The 24,322-nt window shown below is 32.9% G+C and overlaps 2 protein-coding genes across 2 annotated transcripts; both read right to left on the reverse strand.

Annotated features, from left to right (window-relative positions):
- Nucleotides 1-11,173: 11,173 nt before the first annotated feature.
- Nucleotides 11,174-16,051, reverse strand: LOC125825259 (ankyrin repeat domain-containing protein, chloroplastic). The gene is made up of 7 exons (XM_049504609.1): nucleotides 15,221-16,051; nucleotides 13,109-13,185; nucleotides 12,769-12,867; nucleotides 12,494-12,592; nucleotides 12,051-12,149; nucleotides 11,847-11,945; nucleotides 11,174-11,606 (listed from the first exon to the last, which is right to left on the reverse strand). Exons 1-7 carry the CDS (start codon nucleotides 15,987-15,989, stop codon nucleotides 11,493-11,495), a joined length of 1,356 nt encoding a protein of 451 aa, XP_049360566.1. The 5' UTR covers nucleotides 15,990-16,051; the 3' UTR covers nucleotides 11,174-11,492.
- Nucleotides 16,052-17,202: 1,151 nt separating this feature from the next.
- LOC125825267 (serine/arginine-rich splicing factor SR45a-like) lies at nucleotides 17,203-22,154 on the reverse strand. Its single transcript, XM_049504618.1, has 7 exons — nucleotides 22,052-22,154; nucleotides 21,944-21,963; nucleotides 19,250-19,372; nucleotides 18,832-18,931; nucleotides 18,412-18,561; nucleotides 17,725-17,794; nucleotides 17,203-17,638 (listed from the first exon to the last, which is right to left on the reverse strand). The coding sequence occupies exons 1-7, from the start codon at nucleotides 22,052-22,054 to the stop codon at nucleotides 17,439-17,441; spliced, it is 666 nt and encodes a 221-aa protein (XP_049360575.1). The 5' UTR covers nucleotides 22,055-22,154; the 3' UTR covers nucleotides 17,203-17,438.
- Nucleotides 22,155-24,322: the final 2,168 nt, after the last annotated feature.

The raw sequence follows: 24,322 nt of genomic DNA on the forward strand, positions 1-24,322 counted from the left end.
AGGAGGCTCACCACTGACTCTGGAGTGCTCAGCTGGATCAACGACGAGCAGGATGCTGATCTGGGGTACCTGTATCTGCATCGTCATAAGATGCAGGCCAACTGGCATCAGTACATTGAATGTACGAGTATGCGAGCTGGAAAGGTAAACCACGACTTAAGCTTGAAAAGAGTACAAGAGAACACTTACCTTGGCTCTGTTCAACTCATGAATAACTGAACTCAATATATAAAGCAATAAGACACATGCAATATATAAAGCTTGTAAAACTCTTAAAACATGACGTAAAAATCATATTTATAATATCATGAAAATACCATGTTTCCTCTCAAGGTCTACTTGTGTAATGTATGAATGAAGTCCCATACCCCCATCCATACTAAGCAGAACCCTCGAGGAACTATGCTCTTTCTACTGTGGGAGATTCTCTAACCGACAAACCACCACTATGAATATGAGTGGTGATACAACGTTTTACCTCACATTGCCCGAGGACCATCCTATACTTTGCAGTGATATAGGAAGCTAATGATACAACGTTTTACCTCACGTTGCCTGAGGACCATCCTATACCTGGTCTTGATATAGGAAGCTAACTTTACTAAGTGGATCCACTAGCTTATCTTTACGGGTTTATCTAAAAAGTATGACCCGTTAACTCTCATGTTGGCTACATGGTTCTTATGGAGAGTTGAGTTTAATATGAACTCGCGTCCCCAAATCGGTGCTCGATACTATTCCCAAAATGCTTTTAGCTCATAAGTGTTTTAAACACATCTTTCTTTTAAATGAGATAATTACTCAAAATCTAGCCCAAAGGCTCACTTGGAAACAATGTTCCTTTTTCTTGAAAACTAGCCCTAAGGCTCTTTTGGAATCATAGTTCTTTTCTTACTCAAATGTAAAAACATTTAGAAACTTCTTTGGGAACACATAGTTCCCTAATAGCTTTTGAGAAATGAACTCAACTTACACTCTTGACTTAACTTGAGTCTTGAGACTCTTTACTTAGATTGAAACTCTAAGCTCTTTACTTGACTTGAAACTTGAGTCTAAAAATGAAGTTAAAACGTTCAATAAAGACTCTTGAAAAGCTTGGAGGACTTGCTTGAACTTACTTCTTAACATGGCTTGACTTGACTCTAACTTCTCTTTAACTTGATACTAACTTGTCTTGAATTGAACTATGGATTCAAGGTATACTATCACACATATTTGGATGAGTTCGGGATGTTTAGAAACACTTTGGGGTGTTGGAAACAACTAGGGAACATAGGTATAACACCTAGGAATATGCATGAGAATACATGGAAGAATGGGGGAAACTTGGCGTCCTTGGCGCTCTGCAAGGCGCGGAGCGCCAGCCCTCGAAGGTCAGAGGTCACCTGTTGGCGCTCTGAGAGGCGCGGCGCCCCAAGGGGGAAACCTCAGAGCCCCTTTTGGGGCGCGCTGGCAGGCGCGACGCGCCAACCCCCTTGCCCAGAAACTCGACTTTTCTCCCATTTTTCTTCAACTCTAAACCATCCTTACTTCAAGGGCTTCAACCCCAAACACTAAGGATCATCATATCCCTCAACATACCATGGATTACAACTCAAAACACAACCCAATCATTTCCCACAACCAACAATAACTTCAACAACACAACTAACAACATCAACAACGACTAACAACTTCAACAACAATTCCCATCTTTTCTCAAATCATAAAATGAGCTTGGTGTGTGGGGGAAAGGATCAGCCCACACAAAGAACTCACATACCTTGAAAGGGATCACCCCCTACGAAAATCCACGTTGATCTTTGACGGAAACTTGTTGATCTCCTCTTTCTCCTCTTCTCCTTCTCCTTCTTCTCTTCTTCTTCTCAAGCCCTAGCTTTTACTCTTTTAAAAAATGGGACAAAATGATCCAAAGATCAGCCCTATACAACAATATAATCCCAAAAGACTTGGCTAGGGAAAAGACTAAAATGCCCTTAATTTTCCGGACGGATTCCCTGCCAACTGTCCGACTTTCAATGGCCATAACTCACTCATACGAACTCGGAATCGAGCAAACTCAGTGGCATTGGAAAGATCATTCCACAAGCTTCACAACCATAACTGGAACTACTCCTAACTCATCCTGATCTAGGAGTTACAACTGCTCAAAGTTGGCCAAAAACTCACTGATTTCCACACTTAGCCAAATTCCAGATTTTCAAATCCTTTCCAAAAATGAAAATTTTCAACTTCCAAGCCTCTTCTTAGCTATTTCAAATTGTCGGATGTTACAGAATAATTGTTGGACAAATAATTTCTTTTATGAATCTCAAATCCACCATTGCAGTAGATCGATGAGATGAGGAAAACTTGAAAATCCGATATATAGTAGAAGGAAATCCTTCCGGAATCTAAGAAAGTGAGGATTTTCTTCCGGAATCTGAAGCAAATCCTTTCGAAATCTGAGAAAGTGAGGTGAGGTATGAATGATACAAAAGTGATGAAATGATTGTTGGTCAAAATATTGATTTGTGAATCTCAAATCAACCATTGCAGCTGAATTAAAGATTGATGAGTTGAGGAAAAAATTGGAGATTTGATACATCGTTGAGGTGAAGAATCAAGAGTTTGGATTTTCAATGTATCCGTTATGGATTGATACAACAAACATAAACTCTAAAGAGATCCATACCTTTGATGGATCATTCATATCTTTTATAATTTTTTGTAATCGTTTTCTGAATTTTATTTCCGAGATTGATAGATTTATCAATACATTACTATTTATGTATCTGGTAGTTGCTACGTATCAGATACAATTAGTGTAAATTCGAATTTATGTATCATGTCTAAAAAATTGTGTATTTGTTCATGCAAGAATAGAATGTTGTGTATCCGATACATAGAAACACCTAGATACATGATAAATGATACATTTAGTAGAAATTTTATATCAAGTATCAAAATTAATATTTGAACACGATACACTGTGTATGATAAAATTGTAATGTATCATAGTGTTGAAGCAAAGATATTATACATTAATTTAAGAAACAAAATTAACTAGATACATTAAAAATCTAGTTAATGTATCCCAAACTATAACCGTAAGATAATTTAGTAATTTGAACACGTTACATTGTACATAATGAAATTGTAATGTATCATAATGTTGAAACGAAGACATTACTCATTAATTTAAGAAACAAACACATCTAGATACATTAAAAATCTGAACACATATATATTAGAAAAATATGAACAAGAAAAAATCAGGAAAAAAAAATCAAATTGATATGAAAATTGTAACTAATAAGATTGTAGAGAATCCTTTTGAAAATCAAATTCATATGAAAATTGTAACTGATAAGATTGTAGAGAATCCTTTTGAAAATTGTAACTGATAAGATTGTAGAGAATCCTTTTGAAAATTATAACTAATAAGATTGTAGAGAATCCTTTTGAAAATCAAATTGATATGAAAATTATAACTGATAAGATTGTAGAGTGAAATTAGGGAGAGACTAAAGGAGTGAAAAAAGGAAGGAAATCATGTGTTAAGGCTGAAATACTTATGTATCCGTTTGACTTGAGAATTGAAACAAAATAAGGGATTTTGAAAATATTTTGAAATGGTAGGGAATGGTGGAAATTATGGAAAATAATATAGGTAATTTATGCGTTATAATATTAAAATAAAAATATTAAGCACATATATTAGTGGCTATAAATTGACAAAAATGCTGGTAACACCTTGGACTATTCATTTACTCAACTTACTAACCATTATCTTCCTATTCACTGCAAAGAAGAATTCATCACCTATAAATAGTGATTGTCTTTCTTTTTGTTGAGGTGAATTATGAAAAAGGGTGTAAGAAAATATGAGAAATATTATATTGTGTATATATTGAGTTCGTGTAGTGAAAGAGAGAGTTGAGACAAAGCAAAATATTTTAAGTCTTCAACTAATTCACTGTACAAAAGTGAATAATTATATATTGAAGGGAGACATTCTTTTTGTAGAGCTTTGAACTCTTCAACTAATCCGGAATTGCTTGAGTTGTACGACGTTGTCGGAGTATCCTGGAGGGAACAAATCAAGAGTGATACTACTGGATCGGTGTAGATTATGGTGCAACGGGCTTGAATCTCTTGCGCCTCAACCTAAACATTTATTTATTCATTTATGTCATTTTTATTTTTAATTATAAGTTATTATATTTGTGATATATTACACCAATATAACAAAAACAAAAAGTATGTGTTTTTATACACTAAGGTACCAAACAACCTGACACAATCAACAGTTTATACTTCAGACTTATATAGTACAAAGTCTGTTTGGCTAATGTTTCTAATTTTGATCTTGAATTGAGAGGGTTGTTTGTTGTTGGAACAAAAATTAACAAGTAAATAGTTTTAATTTGGTTACAAATATACAAATCAAAATACTTATATCATGTAAGAAAAGTTACCTCAAAATCCAACATGTTGATACTAATTTTTCTTTTATCATAATATTATATTCTGAACTCAGAATTTTAGAAGTTCATTGAAGTTTTAATGTTAGAAATGCAGGAAGTTGATTGAGTTAACAAAATAGAAGTCCCATAACTAAACCATTTTCAGAATTTACAAGAAAAGCAATAGATATAAAAACAATATGCAAAATATTCAAAATGAATTTTAAACAAGCAATGTTGTCAAAATAGGAAACTCTATAATAATTTCACATAAGAGGAGTAAGAGCTCGTTTGGATTGACTTAAAAAAAGTAACTTTTAAAAAGTAACTTTTCAAAGTGCTGGAACTTATTTTTAAAATAAGTAGTTATGTGTTTGGATAAAAGTGTTGCAGTTGAAAAAAAGTTGTTGATGTGTTTGGCAAATAAGTGCTGGTAAACACTTTTTTTTTATCAAAATGTCTGAAATACCCTTTAAGTTGTTAACATGATGAAAAGTTGATTAATTTAAGGTTTTTATACTTTAAAAAAAATTAAAACAAAATTAATTTATATTTATCCATAAGTAATAATATTTTCCTATCATTCACATATTTCTTTACCACCACAAATTATTTATAAGAGGAATAATAATAATAATAATAATAATAATAATAATAATAATAATAATAATAATAATAATATAATAATAATAATATAATAAAATAATAATAATAATAATAAAATAATAATAATAATATTATAATAATAATAATAAAAAAATAAAATAATAATGATAATAATAAAATAATAATAATAATAATAATAAAATAATAATGATAATAATAATAATAATGATAATAATAAAATAATAATAAAATATCACATATTTCTTTACCACCACAAATTATTTATAAGAGGAATAATAATAATATAATAAAATAATAATAATAATAATAATAATAATAATAATAATAATAATAAAATAATAATAATAATAATAATAAAATAATAATAATAATAATAAAATAAAAAATAATAATAATAATAATGATAATAATAAAATAATAATAATAATAAAATAATAATGATAATAATAAAATAATAAAAAAAATATAATAATAAAAGAAAAAAATAATAATAATTAAAAAAAATATAATAATAATAATAATTCAATATTGGCAATTTGGAAATTGTATAAAAGAATTAAGGGCAAAAAGGTAATATACTTGGTCAACATAAAAGAGCTTTTAAGTTAAAAAAAAAAGAAGCTCCCCTCCCCTAGCTTTTAGCTTTTGGCTTAAAATAAGTCATTTTTGACTTAAATAAGTCACTTTGATAATTGTCAAATACTCTAATAAGTCAAAAACTGGCTTTTAAGCCAGTTTGACCAGCTTAAAAGCCCATCCAAACAGGCTCTAAGAAGAAGTATAGAGCTTTTAAATGAGATGATTTTATACTGATATCAAAGCAAATAAAGATAGTGGGATGAAATCTCACCACCACTCATTATTAATTTATTTATTTTTTGTGTTTGACCTATAAAAAATGAATGCAGTCTACACTTCTCCGACATTTTACCGACTCTCCCCTTCATCCTTTTTGAAAAGGTTAAATTCATCAAACACACATGAGGGTCGTGTATGTCAAAAATATAATTTAAATAAAAAAATATTATTTTTAATAACTTAATTTTAAATAAAATGGTCATTTTTTGAGATTTCACATATTTATTTACTTAGTTATTACAGTATAAACTTACAAGAAAATAAAGGTTGAATCTAACTCTACCCTAAAAATTAGCTCAAGAGCTTAAATGTCCAAAATTATATAACAAGACAAATAATACCCTTCCCAACTGATGTGGAAACTCAATACCCACTGCATCCCCAGGATATATATGGAGCGTGATAATATAAGATAGGAATTCAACATCACGAGATAAACCACAAATTGAGATGTGCATGATTTTGAACATAAAAATATATTAGGCTTAACTCATCAACCTCAAAAGCTAGTTTAAGAAAAGTAATGATTTTCCAAAACTATATAATATAATTAATAATACCATTCTTAACAGATCGATGTGGGAACACAATATGAACTCGGAAAACAAATACACAAACATTGAAACCCTAGAAGTTTATTATTCCCTTCATCCAAACATATTTTAGTAAGTTTTTCAATTTCAACATTTTACGTGGCAAATTGAAGCCAACAAGATTTAAACGATTATGCACATCTTTAATTTAACACCACAAGATTCAAAAGTCTCTCTTTGTTTCTCAACCTTGTGTCCAGTCAAATTAAAACGAAAGAAGTAGTAGTATATATATTCTCATTCCGGAGGTAGAAAACCAACCTCTTTTCCCTGATGGAGTATATATAGTGAAAAGGAACTGAGATATTGACACGGCTCAATCAAAGCAAAATTAATCAAAATAGTGTGTGTCTGAGTGAACCAGGCCAATATCAGAGTTACTATTTCATAGAAGAAATGATCTCTTGTTGAGTGCAAAAGCAAAGTAACATAAGGGGGTTTTTGGAAGAGAATTGATGAAGTTGCAGAATTGAGAAATGTGTTTAAGAAGAGATATACTATGTGGAATGCATTTAAAACCTTGCACTACCAAAGCAGAAAGAAGGGGCCACTGCATTTAACTATAGTAACAGCTTTTCACTCTGCAGGTTTGGTGCATGTTTACTCTGCTCTGTTCATTATCATCATGTTTTCACATTTCCATATATCTTAGACTCGCGAATTCAGAATTTAAATTTAATAAGTTTAACTTTTAGTCCGTCACTGTGAAAAGAGGTTAGGAAAACTCACTTTTTCTTTGTTTCTAATATCTCTTATGCATTTATGATAGGGGAACAGAGAAGCAGAGAGGGATCACATATAGGTATAGGCCACTACCCCAGAAATTTAATGTCAAACTAACATTCCAGAGCCACAAGAGGGATTGCATTGAGACATATTTTAATAAATTTATTTGATTAAATTTTTAAAATTAGTTTGTGTTGGAAAAATAAGATAATATCTCAAAAAGAAATGTTTTTATTAATAAATATTAATTATTATTATATTAAACTTTATTAGTATTTTCATTATATTGTTTAATGGCCAAACCGTTTTTTTTGTCATTAATGACAATGAAGAGCTATAATGATGATAAATGTTTTGACCATGATTAATGTTGGAGCGTTATTGTTTGGGTTGTTAATTTTTTCAACAGTCACTTTTGGTTGAGTATATATATACATATATATTATCTTCATCCACTTTTAATTGTCATACATTTTTTTAAGAGTTAAACTATAAAAACTTTGACTAACATTTTATGTAGTATTTTTTCATCATATTGATATGCAAAAAATTGCAACTTATATATAGTACTTTTCGTATAATTTTTGAATATCTAAATTTTTTATTTAAAATATCAAATTAATGTAATCTAATTTAAATTTAAAAATTAATCAAATTAACTTTTGAAATGCACAACATGACAAATAAAAGTGGACATAGAGAATAACTTCAATCCCTTGAGGAGAGATGGAGATGGAAGTGATCAAGAAAACATAACAAAACAAGTTTTTCTGACTACCTAATTATATATTCTAGTGTTGGATTTTATACTTTGATTGAATATTTGTTATTTTCTGACTTTTAGTTTTATATTGGAAGAATTTGTTGAATCTTGAGGGATATATCTATATCGGGTGAAATATCCTTAAGGACAATATCTTTCGACATACCTCAAACTTGAAGAATTTCCTATAATTTAAAGTATAAGCCTTGGTGAATTCCGTATCAGACTTTTGACTTGATTTACAAGTCAAAAGCTAGTCATAAATTAAAATTTTCAACCTATGGCTTATGACTTATTTTTACCATGTTAGCTTAAAACTAAGTGCTTATAAACACTTCTTTAAGTTATTCAAACACTCCAAAAGTGTTCTAAAGTTATTTTGGCTTAAAAACACTAAAAATAGATCAATCCAAACGAACTCTCAATCTTGAGAATAATATTTTTTGACATCTCATTTTAGTAGAAACATCTTGAATATTACATTGCATACGCATATTAACGTTGTTGGTAACGTGTGAAAAAAACGTGATTTTACTTATTTCCAACTCGTAAAACGGCAAAAAGCTTAACTAATATTTTATCGGCGAAAAATGTGAAATTATATGTTAAAGAAATACTTAGGGTGTGTTTGGTATGAAGGAAAATGTTTTCTTGAAAAATAAGTAGATTTTTGACTTATTTTCTCATGTTTGGTTGGTGAGTAGAAAATATTTTCCGGAAAAAAAATTTAGTGTTTGATTTATGAATGAAAAATGTTTTTGAGAAATATCTTTTATTTTTACTAGAGTAGAAAATATTTTTTGAAATTGAAAATATTTTTTAAAAACAAACTTAATTAATTTTTTTTTTTGGGGGACTGGTAGGTGGGGGGGGGGGTCGAGGGTAGGGGTGAAAAAATAAAAAATTGAAGTTGAAAATATTTTTTGAAAACAAACTTAAATTTTTTTTAGGGGGGGGGGAGGGTAGGGGTGAAAAAATGAAATTTTGAAGTTGAATTTTTTTTTTAAAACAAACTTAAATTTTTTTGGGAGGTGGGGGGGCGCTGGTAGGGGGTGGAGGGTGGGGGGGGGTCGAGGGTAGGGGTGAAAAAAAATGAAATTTTGAAGTTGAAAATATTTTTTAAAAACAAACTCAATTTTTTTTGGGGGGGGGGGGGGGGGTCAAGGATCGGGGTGAAAAAATAAAATTTTGAAGTTAAAAATATTTTTTCAAAAAAAAACTTAAATTATTTTTTGGGGGTGAGGGGGGGGAGGTCGAGGTAGGGGTGAAAAAATAAAAATTTGAAGTAGAAAATATTTTTTAAAAAACAAACTTAAATTATTATTTTTTTGAAGGGGGTGGGGGGCTGATGGGGGAGGGGGGGTAAAAAAATAAAAAATTAAAATTAGAAATATCTTTTAAAAACGACCTTTAATATTATTATTTTTTGGGGGTGGTGGTAGGGGGCTGGGGGTAGGAGTGAGGGTGCGGTAAAAAAATTGAAGTTAAAAACATTTTTTAAAAACAAGCTTTAAATTTTATTTTATTTTTTGGGGGGTGGTTGGGGGCTGGTTTGAGGGTAGGGACAAAATAAATTGATTTTTTCAACAAAAAAAATTGTAATTTGAAGTTGGAAGAGAATTTTGGAAAATGTTATCCTTAAGTTTTGAAGGGAAGTCATTTTCCTTAAATTTGAGGAAATGAGTTGATTTGGAAAACATTTAACCCAACTAAACATGAGAAAATTGGAAAATGCTTCCTTCCTACCAAACACACCCTTAATGACTATCTTTTTAAGGTATTTTTAATATTATTTTTAAAATGCCTAAGAAAGATAGTCATATTGTATTTTTGTTTTACATAGAGTTTTACATTCTTTGCTAATATGAAGACATAAATTAGGCATTTAACCTTTTACGAATTAAAAAAAAGGTGAAAATTGTGTGCTTTGATGATTCAGTCAGAAAAGATGATGGAATAGATGATAGTGGCTATGATACGAGATCATCAAAACAAGCAAACAAGAAAAGAAACGGTGATTGATAGTGATAAATTGATCCAAAGAATGAGAAGGACGCTCAGATCGCTGAGGTGGCTAGCAGATAAACATAATATTTTAAAATGGGACAACAATTAATAATAGTTGAATATTTATTTTGCATGAAACTTCAATCTTTTAATAAGGACAAGATTTAAATTAGACGTTTATGAATTAAAATAAAGTGAACATTATGTGATTTTACAAGTTCTGAAATGTGTTTAATATAGGCACACAGTGTTATATATGTCCAATACATGTTTTCTTTTTTGATGACAAGGGAAACCCGCAGCCGCTACCCTTTGGGTGCGCATATGCAATAGCTCGCAAATCACATAGGAGAGGTAACCCGCACTAGGCAAGCCCGGTGCGACGAGCTTGACCCAGAAGACAAACCCCTTGCTTTCGCTGGCAAGGGGTTTCGAACTTCGAGCAAAGATATAGTGTGAAATATTATGATTTTTTGGATGTTACATTTATAATAAATTCCTTGTAATGTACGTGTAAGTCACGTGTTTGATGATGAATTATGACTCAATCTTGAGAATAATATGTTTTGACACCTTATTTTTGTTGGAAATATCTTGAATATTACATTGCGTAGTCATAATAACATTGTCGGTTACATGTGAAAGAACATTGTTTTTTTACTTCTTTCCAACTCATAAGAGACTAAAAAGTTACAACTTGTGTTTTCTCATTGGAGAAATATGTGAAGTTTTATGTGAAACAAATATTTAGTATCAATGGTAGGATAGTATTAATGGTAGGAAGGAGGGAGGTGTTGGGTTAATTGGTAGACTTTTGGTATTTGTGAAACAAATACCACTGCTAAAGTTTTAAGCTAGACATCTCCTTGGTTAAATATGTTAATCAACAGAATTGGTGTCAAATATACTAGTTAGAAATTGCTTGGATGAGATGGAAATCATGTCATGCACTCAAGAGTGTGTGGATGAAATCGCAGCGAATACAAGGAAGCTAGGTTGTTTATATTTATCTTAGTTTTGGAGGGCAAAGTTACTCAATGAATGTACTGATGAGAAAATGTAGGTACCTAATAAAGTCATAGTGGTGTGAGCATGCTAGTTTAGACACCACAACTATTGGAAAGATGAAAGAAATAAATATCATCCTAACATTTCAAGTATCACAACCTTTTTTTATCACTGAGAGTTGAAATCCAAAAATGTTCTGTAATCCAATGTCTAAGTAACAATATACAGTTCTATTTACACATACTATGGTGCAGTGTAGTACAATGTGAGAACTAAAAAGTGAAATTTCCTCTCCTACCAGTGTAAGCATAAATCTGAATCTGCTTCTCGGGTCAGGGTCAACCCCCAAGGGGGCCAAGTGTTGTACAAATAACTCGGGGTGCGACATAAAAGAGCCAAACTCAAAGCTCGCACTTCCAAACTGCTAGCCATCTGCCAATTTCGTACTTAGCAGCTGCATTTTTAGGTCAGACCAACTATTGGAACCTTGGGAAGTTGTTTCAACAATTTGATAAGCTCATACGTCCTTATATCTCGACCAGAATGGAGGCAAATGTCAAGTGGGGTTAGACCATCCTGCAACATAACAATGTTCTTTTCTCAAATTGAAACAAAGGCCATGAGATATTAAAAGAAAAGAAAGAAACTAGATCTAAAACCATACATACAAGAATATATATCATCTCGATTTGCCTACATTCTAAAACAGCAAATAGGACGTATACATTCTAGATATGAACCAAAGCTATGAGATCTGAAGAACCAAAAGCATTAAAACATAAGAGTTCAAATTGATTAAGCAGAAATAGAATTTACCCTGTTCTTTAGAGTCTTGTCAGCTCCCTTGATTAACAAAAGCTTCACTATATCGGTTCTACGGGATTGAACAGCTAGATGCAAAGGTGTCCATCCATCCTGAAAGAGAAAGTCATTCAATGTTCATAAATCTATACTGGAGCACATATGAGTACACCAAAAAAATGTATTTCAAGATGACATTAAAGAATTAATTAGCCATACATGATCTTGGAGGTTTATATCAACATTATACAAGAGAAGGATTTTTATCATGTGAGTGGATGCCGTTCGAACAGCATAGTGCATCAATGTGGCTCCATCCTGTAATAAATCAAGAAGATTATTAAACTAATAACAAGCCGCAACACTGGTTATCCAAAAGTTCATATAGAATGAAAATCATATAGCTGATTCTTATGGTTGACAACAAAGCTAAGACTGAAATGTAGTTCAGTAAGGACAGATCGGACAATGCTGGGAGAAGAGAATAAAAGGACACTTGCTATGTGGTTTAGTATGAGACAGAGTCTCGGTCAAGGGGAGAGAAGAAAAACAAAAGGATAACTCAATCTGAATTGTCACGGGAATAATGGTTACATGGATGTTAATGAAAAAGAACCAACATGAATGTAAATTGTCAAGCATTTGTAGAAGGTTGTGCTCACTTTGTCACGTATAAGTGGATTTGCAGATTCTCTTAAAAGAAAGTTAAAAATAGCCTGCTTCTTGCCAAGAATTGCTTTATGGATAGCTGTCAATCCATCCTGTAAAAAAAAAAAAAAAAAAAAACAACAACAATTCAATAGGAGCTAGAAAAAGAAGACACTGCTTGCATAGCTATAAAATTAGTTGGTATATAATTAAAAATATATTAATAAACAACAAATATGGCACAGAACAGAAAGGACCATTCTACTGGTACATGTCACTCATTTTGTACCTTATCTGGAACATTAATATCAACAACATGCTTCAACAAAGAGGTGAGAAGGTAAAACTCTCCTGAGGCAGCTAAAGTATGTAGAGGCTGCCATTTTTCCTGCAAGGTTTTGGTAGAATTCGGGAATCAATCTAAACCATCTATAATAAGAGGATTACTTGCACAAAGTGCATTGAAGATTGAAACAAGCTTGCACAGGAACAAAAATGTAGAAATAGAACAGCATAAAATGATCAGCTTCAACACAATGCGTAAGTGAGAATAGCCAATTTAGGAGAAAACATATAAATACATTTCACTAACACCAATATATAAGCAAACACGTAAGGCAGGAACTTACAGAGGTAGCAGGCACCAGATCAGGATGCCGTTTGTTTAATAGGAACTTTTCCTCTGTAGTGAACAGCTTACGAGGACCTACACAGATTAGTATACCAAAAACGTTGAGTTCTGAATGATGCCCTAAAGAGGGAACAAATAAAATCTCAATTATATGACCAAAAAGTCATATTAGCCTGTGGAAAAGAGTTTGAAATAAAAGGTGTACACTACTACTGAATTTGTCCAATTCATTGACAGGGGAAAAACATATAATATGCACGCAAATCCAGTTAGCACGACAAATAGTGGACACCAGTAAATAAATACTAGCCTAAAGCAATATAAGCTTGACAGGAATTTATATCTTAAATTTGGAAACAAAAATAGACCAATGTAGATAGAGGAACTTCTTCAAAAATAGCGTTCCTCAAAACTTCTCCAGGCTGAACGTTGAGAAGTCAGGAGATTATGATATAACAGGGACCTTAATTAAGCAGATTTGCATCTTGTCCAAAATCTTTTTTCTTTTCTGATAGTTGCTAAATTCCATTCAAGTAATGGGCATGGAAAAAATGCTACAAGTATGAGATAACAGCTTCAAGCGAGCCATAGACATCTACTTTAGTACTTCTGGATCAATTCATCCATATGTTTTTATCTTTTAGAAACATCAATATACTTCGACATATTGGCAGGCAAATAGCTTCTAGTGTTTCAAGATTTAACAGTTTCAAACTCCCAACTGAATGTGGTAATTGATGCTTATATCACCACTGGCAAACAATATATACGTGTACTAATAACATACCAGAAGAAAGGAAATGAGGTTTAACCTTATTCTATATGCTATGATAAAACGCACGAATCAAGCGTTAGGGCCTTCATGAATATTCAGCATTGACATTTATCTTTGCACTTCTGACATACTTTAAAAGTCTAAGTCAACAATGCCAAATTGGAAAGAATCAACACAACTTAGTCAACAGTGACCCAAGAACAAACTCAATAGTTTAAAAATCAAAACTCAACTTAGATTAGTTATCAGATGCTTTACTAGGCTACCCTTCGGGTTGGCCTAGTGGTTTGGGCTTGGGACTTCCATGTTGGAGGTCTCAAGTTCGAAACCCCTTGCCAGCAAAAGCAAGGGGTTTGCCTTTTGGGTCGAGCTCGTCGCATCGGGCTTGCCTAGTGCGGGTTACCTCTCCTATGTGGTTTGCAAGCTATTGCATAGGAGCAAGGTAAAGTTTAACTTTACCCTGTGCGAACCCAAAGGGTAGCGGCTGCAGATTTCCCTTGTCATCAAAAAAAAAAAAAAAAGATGCTTTACTAGGCTAGTCTGTAACGCTGGAATTGTTTATTACTAACATTATCTCAATCTAAAACAAGTATATACTATAACATTTTCATCCAAAAGGTTAATTGCCTTAAAAAGCTGACAGGTAAACTATCTTAACTCAGCCCTCTCTTAATCCAATGGAATAGCCTGAGTTCAATACTTCTCCATCTTGTTTTACATGATACTATTATTTGGAGAGTCAAACTGTTCTTTCAACAACTCCCAGTCGACTCTTTGGTTCAACACAGAGGAGCCCGAGTTTGGTATTCCTTTAGGCTTTATCCCATTTTATATAACACTATTTGGAGAATCAAAACATTCTTTGACAACCTAAATGTACTTTAAGTATCAAAACTGATTTTTTTAGTAAATATTATGTAGTTGCAGAAATGTACACATTATTTCCTAAAAATTGTGAAATGCATGTCCAAATTGGAACCAGAAAGTACATGTTTTTAGTACTAAAATGAGTTTATGGTAAAAAAAACACCTAAAGTATTCCGTTATTTCGAGTTTCATACCTAAACTATTAGGCATGCCAGTTTCCTACCTGAACTATCACCTTCGTTCCGGTAGGAGAAGAGAACAATTCATAGTTGAGGTGTCTTTTGATAAATAGTTGGTGATAGTTCACGTAGGAAACTCACTTGCACACCTTAAAATTCAGGTATGGAACTCAAAAAAACAGGAACTTCAGGTGTGGTTTTGACCCTTTCACTCCACTAAAACTATGCATAACAGATTCCTCCAAGCACTTCCACAAATTCAACCAACCCAAACATAAAGAAACCATACCTTCAGGGCTTTTAGCCGCATTGGCCTCATAAATCCCACTGTTGAAAAACTCCTTAATATCTTCTAATCCACCACCATAAACCGCTGATCTAGGATCTCTTGGCAACACCCTTTCACTTGAAACCCTCAATACAGAATTCTCCTCTTCACTTTCACTCAATTCAGCATCACTCTTCTTCTTCTTCTCATTCTTATCCCTTTTAACCTTTAAAAAATCTGGGTTTTCAAGCACAAGCGGCTTCAATTGCTTCAACTTTTCTTCTCTCGCTTTCAAATAATCCTCAATACTACTGCCTCTAGCATTACTGTTACTACCAATTGGCATTAACTCTAGCCTCCTCCTCTCTGCACGTTGCCCAAACTCCAATTGCTGTGAAAGCTTACGCCTTTCCTTCTTAGTAATGTTAATTTCCCTCTGAACTTCAACCCACTCTTCAGGAATTAAATTCTCGGATTGAATTTCTGCTGATTTCTTCTTATTGTTGTTTTGTGGCTTATTTTGGTTGTTGTCGGATTTTTGAACAAAAGGGTCGTCGAAAATTCCTTCTTCAAACACTATGCAGTCTCCGATTACGTGTTCTTCGTCTTCGAGGGGGAAGTGGGGTTGCTGCGAGTTGTTTTGAAGGGAGAAATTGAGAGAATGAGGAGGAATTTGGGAGCGAAAAGTGTTTTTGGGAAATGAAGGAGGTAAGTTGAGGAATTGAAGTTTGTATAGAGGAAATGGAGTGAAGTTTGGGATTCGAGGGTTTAGGATAGCTGTTGGTGACATGGTGAAGATAGAAACGAAGAAGACGAAGCTGGATTTTGCTCTTTAAACTAGCTCATACTTATTCGGAATAGATTTTAAGTAAAATTAAGCTAAAAGATTAACACAATATGAAGCAAGAAAGTATAGTAAAAAAAAATATTATATAAATAATAAAAGAGTGCATTTTTCTTTTTTACCCTCCCTACCTAAGAGCTCCCACCCTTTTGCTCCCTTGGTGACTCAAACTCGCAACCTTCGAGTTGGAAGTGAGGCGTGCTTACCATTCTCCCACCCTTTTTCTCCCTTGGTAACTCGAACTCGCAACCTTCGGATTGGAAATGAGGGGTGTTTACCATCCAAGCAACTCCCTCTCGTCTTAAAATAGTGCTTTATTATTCTTCAAATAAATATTTTCAAGTATATTTAAAATATGACTTCTCAAATCTCATCTCTATTTATAGGAATTATAGAGCAGAATTATAACACAAGGTTAGCAAACCACATATGCCAAAAAAGGCTTCACTCCTTTTCCCAACTTCATTCTCTTCTCATTTGTTTGGGTGAACTTTTGTTTCCTACAAAATGAAAATTGCACTGCCAGAAGGAGGAAGTTGCTAAGATGTTGAAATTAGCAAACTATATAGTTTTTAATAATTTCAAGGGCTTCTTACCAAACCTTACTGGTCAGCTAATTAAATAAAACTAATAAATTACATAAAGCAAAAAACATATGTAACATACATTAATTAAATAACTTTATTGATCATTTGATTAAATAAGTTAGAATATAGCTAATTCTTTAATCAGAAAATTAGTTAAAAGAGAAAATGTCAATCTTACAAAAAAAATTAATGATAAATAACAATGAGAGAAGTGTCACATTGCCCTATTTATGCATTACTTTATAATAAATATATAGATGGTGCAAATAATAATGGAAGAAATTGCGAAATTATAACAGTATAAGGGTGATCTTGAAGTTTTGATCCATTTGTCTAACCGGGAGAAAGGGTCAAAATTACCCTCTATTTTTATTTATTACTCCAACACAGGGTATCTTGAACATATCATTCCCAAGGAATAAGGGGAACAAGAAAAAACCAAAGTTCTACAACAAGTTGTGTCATACACTTCAAGAACCTGGCTCGTGAAAAATTCCCTAATTTTGGTCATTCGTGCAAATCATTTCTTCTTCTAACATACTGATTCCCTCTAAAAGCAATGCAAACTATGATACAAGAATCACAAATTTTCAATTAAAGTTCCATCAAATCAGCAGCAGAACTACATTTCCCAGGGTTTGTAATTTCATTCTGTTCGCTACTTAAACCTTGTTGCAAACTAAGGTACAATAAGGAAGTCAGCTAGAGATAAGCACAATACATAAACACACCAGCCTAGACAAACCACACTATAAAGATTCTTGTAGCAGTTTTCCATTGCCATTGGGGATTACGCCTTGACAAAGTCCTATCTGGGACCACGAGGATAGCTCCTTTCATAAGGAGAATATGACCTAGAACGCTCCCTTCTTGACCTTCCCCCATAAGGTGAATGCCTAGGTGAATAATCTCGCCCACCTCTATATGGTGAATGCCTTGGAGATCTTCGGTACCCATAGTCCTCACGATCTCTATACCTGCCACGGTCTCCACGATCACCACGATAACCTATGAAGAAAGCAACCAGTAGTTAAGAACTTCCATGATTACACTGAATATGCCATACAAACTTGTATAATATTAGAAACACTCACCGTCATCCCTTGCGTTCTTAAGCCCTAGATAGTGACCAGGCGTAGGAGTCCTTCCACGTTTCCTCCGAGACTGAAAAATACATATATGTCTCAAAATGGGAGATCTCAACAAAATGTACATTTACATCCCAAAGAAATGGGGTATCCAGATCAGACAATGAAATCCCTGTTGTAATAAAGAATGAACACACCATTCTCTCATATGGGCAAAGAAATCAGATTCATCTTTTTTCCCTTCCATGCTTAGTGAATGACTGGCACAAGCACATGCTAATACCATTCAATTTGTGTAAACAGAGCAGCTTAGTTATCTTTACATGTTTTATCACAGGAAGAAGGATGGAAGATAGAAACCAATGCCAGGTATCCAATACCATAAAAGCCTGATTAGATTGTTGATAATGACCGTTGATTAGTTGAGAGTTGAAAGAATTTGCTGAAGTAGTATAGTTGTTGGCAATATAGTTGCTACGTTTAGTTGAGCAGATGCATGTAAAAAGCTGTTTTAGCGAGCGATTGATCAAACTGAGTAATAATGTTGCAAGGGAAGAACTGATCATCTTTGATTGCTGCCAACAAAGCTGACGCAATGTCTTTCTGAATGTAGCCAGAAAACCTCCAAGTTAAGAAGACAGATATGCAATCAAATAGGAAACAAATGGGTTTACAGTCCATAGACAAGCTAACCTTTTCCACTGTGATGTAACGGCCTTCAAGAACCGTCTGATTAAGGTGTTTAATGCAACGATTAGCATCCTCCATACTATCCATCGTTATAAAAGCAAAACCACGAGAAATCCGAGAACGCGGCTCCATGACAAGAAAAACTGATTTCACCTAGTAAACAAAATTTAAAGAAAATTCAGAAGAAACAAAAAAATCAATACAGGTATAATGGGAAGCTATTCTGGTAAAGATAACACCATAAATCAATCTGTTTGTTTACACATTGACCAGACTCTACTATGGATAAACCTGAAGAAAAATACAATACACGTGATTTTGGAGGGTAAAAACCTTGCTGTGAGCTAGGAAGAGCTGCAGGAGATGGAACTTGAGAAGAAATGAGAAAGTAACCTACTAATACATTAACTAAAAATAACCAACCTTCCCCTCCTTTGAGAAATGCTCCTCCAGGTCCCTTTCCGTGACCCTTGTAGACAAACCAGTCACATAAAGTGTGTTTCCCGGATTAGAAACTTCTTCCCTGAAATAAGTCATATAGGACGAGAAAAGCAGCTTCAAAACAAACCCGAACATAATTCCGGGGAATATGCACGTATCACTACAATAATAAATACTAAGGCAAGGTTGTACCCAAGCCCCAAGGACACTGTCCTAATGATCAATGAAGTGGGTATTGGTAAAAAAACCACCAGAGACGAAAACACTAAACTGATTTCTTCCCATCTGCCTAGTGGGACGAGTTCCCATTAGCAAGTACTTAGTGGAATAGTTAAGGTGCTTGGACACCACTGTTAAAAAGAAAATGCTAAGGTAGAGTAAAGCTGAAGGTCCAACAAACCTTCCACGGCTTCTTGACCTTGATCTTTCCTTTGGCCTTGAATATGACCCAGGTGGAGATCTAGACCTTGATTTAGATCTAGATCTCGACTTTTCTTCCCAAGGAGAAGGAGAGCGTGAATACCTGGACATCCGAAAAATATAAGATCAAACAGTTTCAACAATAAACAAGATAAATGGCACAAAGCATATTGACATAAAACATATATCAAAGGGACCCCTCAAAGAATGAAATCATCTTTTTGCAGGTAAAATTTCATACATATCATAAAGCAGGAAAAAAAATTATATATTAAAATCCACGATTTTTTTTTTATATTAACGCAATGCTTGGAATACATTTAGAAAGTGTTCAGAATGAATCATAGAATTATACTTGGATAAGGAAATGACACTCCAAATAACAGCAGTATAGTTGGATAAATGTAAATTATTCAAAAAATAACATGCTCCAGCAATTAAGCCTACAGATTGGCCAGAAACCTCAAAAATATAGCTTGAAGTGTATCTCCATTACACTTCCACCATCCAATGAAACCAGCTACTCGCCATGAAATAACACAAGAGTTACTTAGGATTTGACCCCATTCTTATAAATTATAATTGTGGAAAAGACATAATTTGTGCTCAAAATATAAGTCTAGAAAAAATTACAATGTTTATAGTTAACATAAAAGTGGACTATCAAAGTATAAACTAAGAGAGTGGACAATTACAAATCTGAACTTTCCGGAAGAGTAGGATAGTTATTCTATGATATTGATACTTAGAATGTCACATTCATTGAAAGAAATGGGATTGTCCTTTTTTATATGGCCTTGAACAACCCTCACATAATGAGCTAGCTTTTGCAATTAAATTAGGTCCAAGGTCCATTTTTTAATCATGGTAAAAGAGTCAACCCATCACCGGTACTGTGATTTTAAATGTTTGATCTTTAAGTTATGTCATCCATAATATAATAACCAGTAGAGACTTATATCACATCTTTGAGTTAACTCAGCCTATTACACTATTAGGCGTCAAAATCAACTTATGGGACTAAACAACAACAACAAATCATTGATGAGCGACATAAGGGTTAAGCACAAGTCATGGTTCGAATCTTTCGCAGAGAAAAACCTGATACTTAAGGGAGAAAGTTAGAGATCATACATAAAGTTTAGAACCATGTACCAAATAGCTCTTGGGAATTCTTGGTTATCAAAAAATAGAGGTATGTTAACCAAGTTCAAAATCATAATTCATTTTCTGAATGAGCTGGAAAGAAACATTTCTAACTTACTCAAACTTAATGGCTGATTTTCTTACACCAAAATTTAAAATTGTACAAATACACTACAAAACCAACAAGTAGGGGACGACTATACGAATTCTGTTGTCTATGTAACTCCATTTAAGTCCCTCTCTGTCAAATACTCCCTCCGTCCCAATTTATGTGGCACTTTTCGAATTTTGAGATTCAAACAAGTCTATCTTTGACCGTAACTTTTTCACATATCTTTTAATTATTTTGAATTGCCAATTATTGTGACTTATAGTACTTTTTACGTAATTAACAAATATATAAATTTCATTTCAAAAAAATTGAAGACTCCACGCGCAAATTTCTGGTCAAACATAAATTGTTTGACTCTCAAAAAACGAAAAGTGCCACATAAATTGGACAGAGGGAGTACTATAAAAAATTTGTTTCACTAGCACCAGAAGTTCTCCACATTTTCTACTAATACATAAACTCCAACAAACATTAGACCTAAAACATAATCCTAACTAACTGCTATCACCTTTACAGACATTTTTCTTTCATTGTACCGTACTTTTCCTAGACTCCGAGAAATGTCTTATGGCAAAATTCTTTTATATACGATTTTAGGTTCTACCTTGTCCCCTGGGTTCCACAGCTATAAACCGCCAACTGGTGCATCAGGAGGTCAGTAAGGATATGATCAATCATCTAAAGTGCCAGTCCCCCATCTTATCTTCTACGCGTGTTACTACTAACTAGCACATTCTGTAGAGTATGATTATTTTCAATCTTGTATCACTGCATATCCATCTCAGTATTCATTACGACACTCACCTTGAGGATATGTTAGAATTTCAGAGGCCTAACATCCACTCCTACATTGTTGGTCTTACAACCATTCTATAGAACTTGCCTTCACTATGGTAAGCATATGAACAAAACATTGAGAAAGTGCAATTAAGTGACATATATAAAGTAAAGCATATGAAGTAAGACACTTTTCTTGAGCCGAGGGTCTATCTTTGGCAATTTCTCTAACCCGCATACACCCCACTCTAACTAGACCCCACTTGTGGAATTACACTGGACATGTTGTTGTTATGGTTGTATTGTATAAGAAGTAAAGATTGTGAATTGGCTGTCTGAATGCATGTTTTCTTAGTCCAACTTTTTTCTTCAAAGTAGGTAAATATTTAAGTCAAAATTGATACCATAATCATGCAATAGCTTATTCAAATGGTCCCAGCTGCATATATCCTACTCTATAGCACATAACCAACGAGATCTATGGAGTCATAAACAAGTTAACCTAAAACAATCAAACATGAAGGACTTGCCAAAAACTGTAACTACAACAAAGAGATGCAAGTAGCAATTTTTAAGAGAAAGATGGTTCAATAAATACAAAAATCAAATATAGAATTGGCGAAAGAAACAAAGACGAACCTTTGGCGAGGAGAATCAGCCTGCAAAGAATTCGAAAATAAGATCAATTGGCGAAAATCAGAGGAAAAAGGATCAAAGCATTTGCAGGTAAGAAGAGAGGGAGCTCACCATTTCCCAGAATACGAGAAAACCCTAAATCGAAGCAAACGATTTTGCTGCAAGACGCTTCTTTGGGGGAAAGTGAAGTGCTGTGATGTGATGGGAAAGGGCACAGATTTCCTCTTACGCCTTGTTTGGATGGATGGTTGTTATAATGTTTGTTTTGATTGTTACTTAAATTTAAATTTTATTATATCCTATTTGTTTTAAGGGGAAAAAGATAAATATATCCCTGAATTATTGTAAATGGTATGCAGATATCTTCGTCATACTTTTGGGACATTGATGTCCCTACCGTCCAAAAATTAGACCATATATACCCTTTATACTAACAGACCTACACATGTCATAATCTTATTCACCGATTCGACATTTATTAAATATTGAATCGATGGATAAGATTGTGTCACGTGTCCCTATTTAGTCTTCTGTTAGAGTGAAGGGCATATATGCTCTAGTTTTTGGACGACAGTGGTACAAATGTCCCAAAAGTATGACGGAGGGTATCTGCATATCATTTATGATAGTTCAGGAGTATATTTGTCATTTTTCCCTTATTTAAATCTATCATTAGATAAAGAGCCCATTTTATGTATAAAAAACACAATTTGGTGTGATTGCATCGTTATCTTAATATTCTCTTCTTAGTTTGTCTTTATTTGTTATTTAATGTAATTATATATCTTTTTTATCTTATATTTTCAATGTAGCTCTATTATAGCCTATTTTTAATAGGTTTATCATTCAAATTATAGATGTGTTACATTTTGTAAGTCAAAAAACAATACAATCTATTCAAATTTTGTATTCATTATTATAACAATATAGTACAATACATTATAAAATAATACATAAAAACCATCCAACAAAGTGTTAACTTGTCCCAAAAAATTGAAGGAAAAACATCCATAACATTTGCTTACCACCTTCCTGACCTAACTTTATTCGCTATTTAGGCACGACAAAAAAATAAATAAATTATTACATTTTTTTTAAAGGAAAAAGGGTCTGAAAAATACTCTAATTTTGGCCGAAATAAAAGACCTTTTACCCCCTGCACTATTTAATAGTATATTTTAAAGGTATATATGTGCTCACGTGGACACGTTACTATTTATAATGATGCAATATTTATGATGTCCACGTGGGCACATATATACCTTTAAAATGCACTATTAAATAGTGCAGGGGTAAAAGGTCTTTTTCAAAGTTCGGTATTGTTACAACAATTTCGTTCAAAGTTCAGATATATTTCAAACATTTTTTCATTTTTTTATTGCTCTTTTTATAAAACAAAGAGATCTACCCCATTAGAGTCTTAGGCCTCATTTGTTTTGCAATTAATAAAGGTTTGAATCTAAATGGTTCAGACATTAGAGTGTTTATTTTTCTTAAATAAATCACTTAATGAGTCTGAAAGAATCTATTTCGAATAGATTTATGAGAGAATCTTATTTTTATTTAAATTCTTTTTAAAACGCTAATTTATTTCCTCATAAAGCTCAAATATTGTTATTTTTCTCTATATATACGCTTATCCCTCTCTCTCCATTATGGGTGTTTGCCAACTCTCTTTAAATGAGTTTTGACTTTTGTTTCCCTCTTTAACAAGTTAGTTTTCAAAACTTTTTATAAGTACTTTGTTTATTACTTATAAAATTTTTTGAAAACTAACATGTTCAAGAGGAAAAAAATTCAACACTCATTTGAAAGAGAGTAGGAAGATGCTGATAATGGAGAGGGAGGGAGGGGAGAGGGCAAGCATAAATATAGAGAAAAAAAATAACCATACATATATTATATCATATATGTATATAAACTTTTCCTCAAGCGTAACACTATCTAACTTTGTATGAGTATATATTTTTCATTGAAAATTTAAATTATTTGCACTTATTTCATCATATCAGCGTATATTCTACCTCTCCACACTACACTTGTAGAAATACATTGAGTATGTTATAATTATTTAATTTATATATGTTAACTAAAAAATAAGGTCTCTCTATGAAGTTTGACTTTAGGCCCCCAAATTTTTTGAGACTGCCCTGTAAATTAGCGTTTTAAAAAAAGTCTGAATAGAGATAAGACTCCCTCATAGATTTGACTGAATCAGATCCTTTCAGACCCATTAATTGATTTTTTTTAAAAAAAAAATAAACACACATAATGACCTAATATCTGAACAATTTACATCCAAACATCTATTAAGTATTAAATAAATAAAGCCTTAGAGAGTTTATCTACCCCATTAAAGTGTTAGACAAGTAAACTTAAGAT

This window comes from Solanum verrucosum, unplaced genomic scaffold, assembly GCF_900185275.1.
Source record: "Solanum verrucosum unplaced genomic scaffold, falcon-dt-bn FXZP01000113.1, whole genome shotgun sequence".
NCBI classification, from domain to species: domain Eukaryota; kingdom Viridiplantae; phylum Streptophyta; class Magnoliopsida; order Solanales; family Solanaceae; genus Solanum; species Solanum verrucosum.

What these genes read in the sequence shown, in the direction of transcription:
- LOC125825259 (XM_049504609.1), bottom strand. Translation starts at nt 15,989, where the DNA reads ATGTCACCAACAGCTATCCTAAACCCTCGAATCCCAAACTTCACTCCA. An exon ending in TGCGGCTAAAAGCCCTGAAG is followed by an intron (nt 13,186 to 15,220) that starts GTATGGTTTCTT and finishes TAATCTGTGTAG; the next exon opens with GTCCTCGTAAGCTGTTCACT. An exon ending in ATATAAACCTCCAAGATCAT is followed by an intron (nt 11,946 to 12,050) that starts GTATGGCTAATT and finishes TTTCTCTTTCAG; the next exon opens with GATGGATGGACACCTTTGCA.
- LOC125825267 (XM_049504618.1), bottom strand. An exon ending in GTTACATCACAGTGGAAAAG is followed by an intron (nt 17,795 to 18,411) that starts GTTAGCTTGTCT and finishes TGTATTTTTCAG; the next exon opens with TCTCGGAGGAAACGTGGAAG. An exon ending in TAAGAACGCAAGGGATGACG is followed by an intron (nt 17,639 to 17,724) that starts GTGAGTGTTTCT and finishes CTTTCTTCATAG; the next exon opens with GTTATCGTGGTGATCGTGGA.